Genomic DNA, 4692 nt, shown 5'->3' with positions numbered 1-4692 from the left:
TTTATTACTTTTGACAGTTTGTAAGAACATATCCAAAAACCATAAAATTTTATTTTTCTAGTTTATGATACAAATGCCACCAAATCTAACATCCAATACCCATGATTACCGATAATAAGAGTTCTTTTACCTGCCATATGACAACTAGGAAGAAAGATCAGAATAGGTTTGTTAAAAAAAATGGAATCTAAAAATATATATAGACAAAGGCAAAAATTGAAAGCTTCTTCCACATACCCCAAAGCCTTCTGTTCCTAAGATATGCTTACCTTCTGGCCACGCAAATGAGAGAAGCATGCCAGGTAAACTTCAGAAGCATGCAAGTAAGATACCATATACTCTCACAATAAAATCAATATTATCACAATATAAAAGTGAGCTAAGCCAAGTAACAAAATCAGTTAAAATATTCAAGGAAAATACAATTTAACAACAGAAAATGTCAGTAACCAGTTGGTCAGTAACCAGTTCACACAAAATAGAAGGAAACATTAGCAGCCAAACATTATGAAGGAGGCAATAAGCATCCATAGGAAATAAAATTAAGTCCAACATAAGAGCATTGAGTAATAAATGATATTAATAAGCTTTTAAAATGGCTTCTCCAAGATGCGATTATATGAACTGAGACTTCTGCCAAATCTCTGCAAATGTCATAAGAGTACAGCAAGGTTAAAGATGTGAGTCCCAAACTTCCAACAAAGTCATGGCAAGAGGTAAGAATCAGGTTCATATGTGCTCCAAGAAACATCAGGCCTGTAAAAATTAGCCAATAATAACAAAGAGAAAAGGTTAAGAGACATAAACACATAATGCAAACTAGGGGAACACTGTTTTTCATGCTTATCTCGCAAACAAAATTCACTATATGAGAGTGGAGGAAAAAAGAAGAGAGAAGTTATTAAACCAACATATGGAAAACTTAAAAATAAGGTGTATACAAGTATCATCAAATTCAATATTGTGATAAAATTAAACTGAAGGAGAGGACTTGCTGATAAGATCTAAACATACTCATATGTATAAGATCCAACATTCTATATAACAGAGCACCAAAATCACATTGATCAAGAATTTGGATACTTTAATATTCAGTATTGTAATTACGTTAAGAGGACAGGCCATATACTTACAAAGCGACAACACTTCCCTTCCTATAAAACCTTCACATACTCCAAAAGCCAAGTGAGAATACGCATATGAATATAATAAAAATCCAAATGAAAATGATAATATGCAATGGTAACACTAGTCAAACTAAATAGTCAGAACTGTTGTATTTGTCAGTCCCTGCCCTGGCTGTTATCACTGATCAAGCAACGAACACTGTTAGTACTAAAATTTAAAATTGGAGAACACTGGTGAAGGTGAAAGACATGTGGTTCAGCACTGTGGAATTAGTTTATAAGACAGGTCTTTAGGATTAGTCTCCCCTATCATCATCAACAATATTACATTCTGCGAAACAACAGCCATCAACTGCTAGGCAAAAAATAGCATAAATTAATCATAGATTGCTAGAAAAATATGCAGCAAGTTTTGGTTCACAATTTAATAACAGCTATACCATAAGTTTCACTTGAAATACAGTTCAATTCTAAATGCAGGGACTGGCGAACCCTTAAAAGTGTTCGGAAAATCTTTTATCAAACTCTAACACAAGAAATAAATAAATTGTTGAGACATGAAACATGCATATCTACCTAATTCCTACAAGTAAGTCACACGATATGACCACTCAGGTCATATTGTCAGAGCCATATTTGGCATCTTCAAGGTTACCGGCTAGTAAAAACGGAGAAATATTTAAACAAACCAAATGCAAAATTAATCAAAAATCATATGCAATCACCAAAGGACAAATCTAACAGGTTCAAATTACCTCTCAATTAAGAAGCAATACTTGGAAGGACCCACATCATTTCATCTCAGCCATAAACTTCTCATACTCAGCATCTGCACCATAAGTTGCCTTTTCTGCAGAAGAAACGGGTGGTGGCACTGGCGGATTAGTAGCCCAAGGAACATTACCCAAGCTCTGTGAATGGTCCACACTTGAGGCTGGAGCAGGCGGAGGGGGAGGGGGAACTGCACTGTAGTAAGGTGGGTAACCTAATGAAGCAGTTGCATACGCCGGTTGAGCATTTGGTGGCATTGGTGCCATGGAGCTCCCGTACATATTTGCTGATACAGCTGGAGCAGAACTGCTGCTTTCAGATTGCACACCTGGTGGGAAGCTTTGTTGCTGTGCTTCACTTGAAGTCACAAACTGTGATGAGGCACCAGGGGGAGCTGTCTGCACTGGTGGAGGATATTGTACTCCATATGGGGGCATTGGTTGACCAGGAACAGGAGGGTACATAGTTGAACCAGGAGGAGGAGGAGCATGAGGAGCATAAGGAGCATAAGGTGGGGGAACTGGTGGTCCCCATGGAACCGGAGTCCCTGCGTAGCTTGCAGGTGGTGGATTTGGAAGAGGACCACCAGGTGTAAACTGCTGAGATGGATAGCCACCAACTGGTTGAGTAGAAACAGGGTATGTGGGAACTGTTGATGCTGGAGGGCCTGGAGGCACAGTAGGCTGAGGCGGCTTACCAGCAACTCTCACAGCAATGGTCCTCCCCTCAAGACGGTAACCATTCATGCTTGCAATAGCATTATTAGCCATCTGAACATCAGAATACTTCACAAAGCCATAACCTTTGCTCAATCCCGTAACTCGGTCCTTGATAACCTTAGCCATCACAATGTCACCAAAAGATGAAAACAACCTAATCAAACCGTCATCATCAAGAGTAGGTGGCAAATATCCAATGTACAAATTAGTATCATCAAATTCCTTAATGGGCTTAACTCCATTTGACCCTAGTCCAGGGTGTGAAGTACTCCCACCGCTCCCAGCATTATTTTGCCAAGGTGGATTGCTTCCAGAAGTGCCAGGACCTAAAGCCAAGGTAGAACTTTGTTTGGTAGCTGATTCAGGAAGTGTTCCTCCTAACTCTGCCAAGAAATTCTGATATTCATCATCCATTTTCTTCCCAGTTGTTCCCTTCACAGGACAATCAATAGTTGGATGGCCACCATCACCACAAATCTTACAAAGCACATCACTCTTAAAAGTTGAAGTACGCGAGGGACATGCATACTGCCGATGTCCCGGCTCACCACATAACCTACAATACTCCTCATCCCTTATCGTCCCATTCAAGGCTGCAAGCTCCCTCAACTGCTGTCTTTTATGCTCGTTCAAAACCTCATCAACTGGCTGCAACAACTTTTCTACCATCGCAGCTGCAGCCTCAAGTGATTCTGGAGTGTCTGCCTCCACCAACACATGCAAATCCTCATTCTCTGACGGGTCTGGCTTCAAATCCCTCTTTTGTTGCAACCTTCCCTCTTTCACAGATCCTTTACCCCGAATCACAATCTTCGCACCCGTCTCCCTCTCCATTCTCTTTTGAGTGTTTCCTCTCGGTCCAATAATCAGCCCAATAAAATTATAACCTGGATACTCTTTCATTGGTATATAAAGCTTCTTCTGAAGTTTTGGAGGCCTATAATCCGCTGGTGGCTTAAATGCTGGATTTCGTTTAATAATTTGAGATATAATTTCCTGTCTCTCTTTATTCAATCTCTCTCGTGCCCTATACTCCCTAGTATTAATCCTAATTCCCATATTATCATAAATGGGTTCAGGAGAAGGACTTCGCTGCCCTTCTGGTCTATCATCTAAAGGCAAACCAGATTGCAACATTCTAGAAATTTCTAGTAACCGACTATTTAAAGCTTGAATTTCAGGATCAAACTCGATACCTCCAGTGAAGTCCTTCATAAAATCCGGTAACTGAATCACTGGCTTCGGCTCATCATCCGCCCACCGCGATTTCCGCTTCCTGGTCCCACTCCCCGAGTCATTATTATTATTCGCCTGGTCACCGCTGCCCGACTCAGACGGCGGCGGGTCCCACCTGCTACGACGCCGTCTTCTGCTAGTGGTCTCCTCCTCACCTCCCGATTGATCCTTGTCGGTACCGGAATGAGTGTTAGTTAGACCATTTTCCGACAATAAAGGCTTCTGCTTAACGTAATCGGCCATGACGTTATTGCTATTATTATTTTCCTCGGCGTAGTTGTTATTGTGGCCATTCTCGGAGGCGTTTTGGGGAATTTGAGAATCGGGAGCGAGGTTTTTAGGAGGGTTTTGTGAATCGGGATCTAGGGTTTCTGATAACGCAGGGTTTTGATTTTGATTGTAATCTAGGGTTTGCTGAAATTGGGGGTTGGAATCGAGAGATTCCATGGAGGTGAGGGAGGCAGAAAAACGTGTATTGGCGAGGTGTCTGTAAATTTTCAGATTGCGAAAAAGTGATTAAGATGAAGTCTCCTGTAGAAGTATTTATGGTGATGGAATAAAAAGAGGCAGGGACATAATATGTATATCCGAGGCGGATTCGGATCTAAAAAGGCGGTTAGGTTAGGAGGCTGGATTCACCGGGTAGGGTTCGGGTACCGTATCATTTTTGGTAAGGTTGTGAGGGTGAAACAGGTAAATCGGGCTGGGTTGTTGGACTTGGCCCAATTCAGTCAATCCAGTTAGTTATTTACTCAGAGTTGATAACATTAATTCTCTTAGATATAATAAGATAACAAAAAAGTTTCTAATATTTTAAAAATAACAAAAATTCTTTTATC

General features: G+C 40.8%; 1 protein-coding gene across 1 annotated transcript; it reads right to left on the bottom strand.

Annotated features, from left to right (window-relative positions):
- Positions 1-389: 389 nt before the first annotated feature.
- On the bottom strand, positions 390-4409 carry LOC116140487 (splicing factor-like protein 1). The gene is made up of 2 exons (XM_031426113.1): positions 1883-4409; positions 390-756 (listed from the first exon to the last, which is right to left on the bottom strand). The coding sequence occupies exon 1, from the start codon at positions 4298-4300 to the stop codon at positions 1919-1921; it is 2382 nt and encodes a 793-aa protein (XP_031281973.1). The 5' UTR covers positions 4301-4409; the 3' UTR covers positions 390-756; positions 1883-1918.
- Between the last annotated feature and the right edge of the window lie 283 nt (positions 4410-4692).

The sequence above is a fragment of the Pistacia vera genome, unplaced genomic scaffold (assembly GCF_008641045.1).
Source record: "Pistacia vera cultivar Batoury unplaced genomic scaffold, PisVer_v2 Contig373, whole genome shotgun sequence".
Lineage (NCBI taxonomy): Eukaryota > Viridiplantae > Streptophyta > Magnoliopsida > Sapindales > Anacardiaceae > Pistacia > Pistacia vera.
Note: the sequence above shows the minus strand (reverse complement) of the source record. Positions and strands in the feature narration are given on the sequence as shown.

What these genes read in the sequence shown, in the direction of transcription:
- LOC116140487 (XM_031426113.1), bottom strand. Translation starts at nt 4,300, where the DNA reads ATGGAATCTCTCGATTCCAACCCCCAATTTCAGCAAACCCTAGATTAC.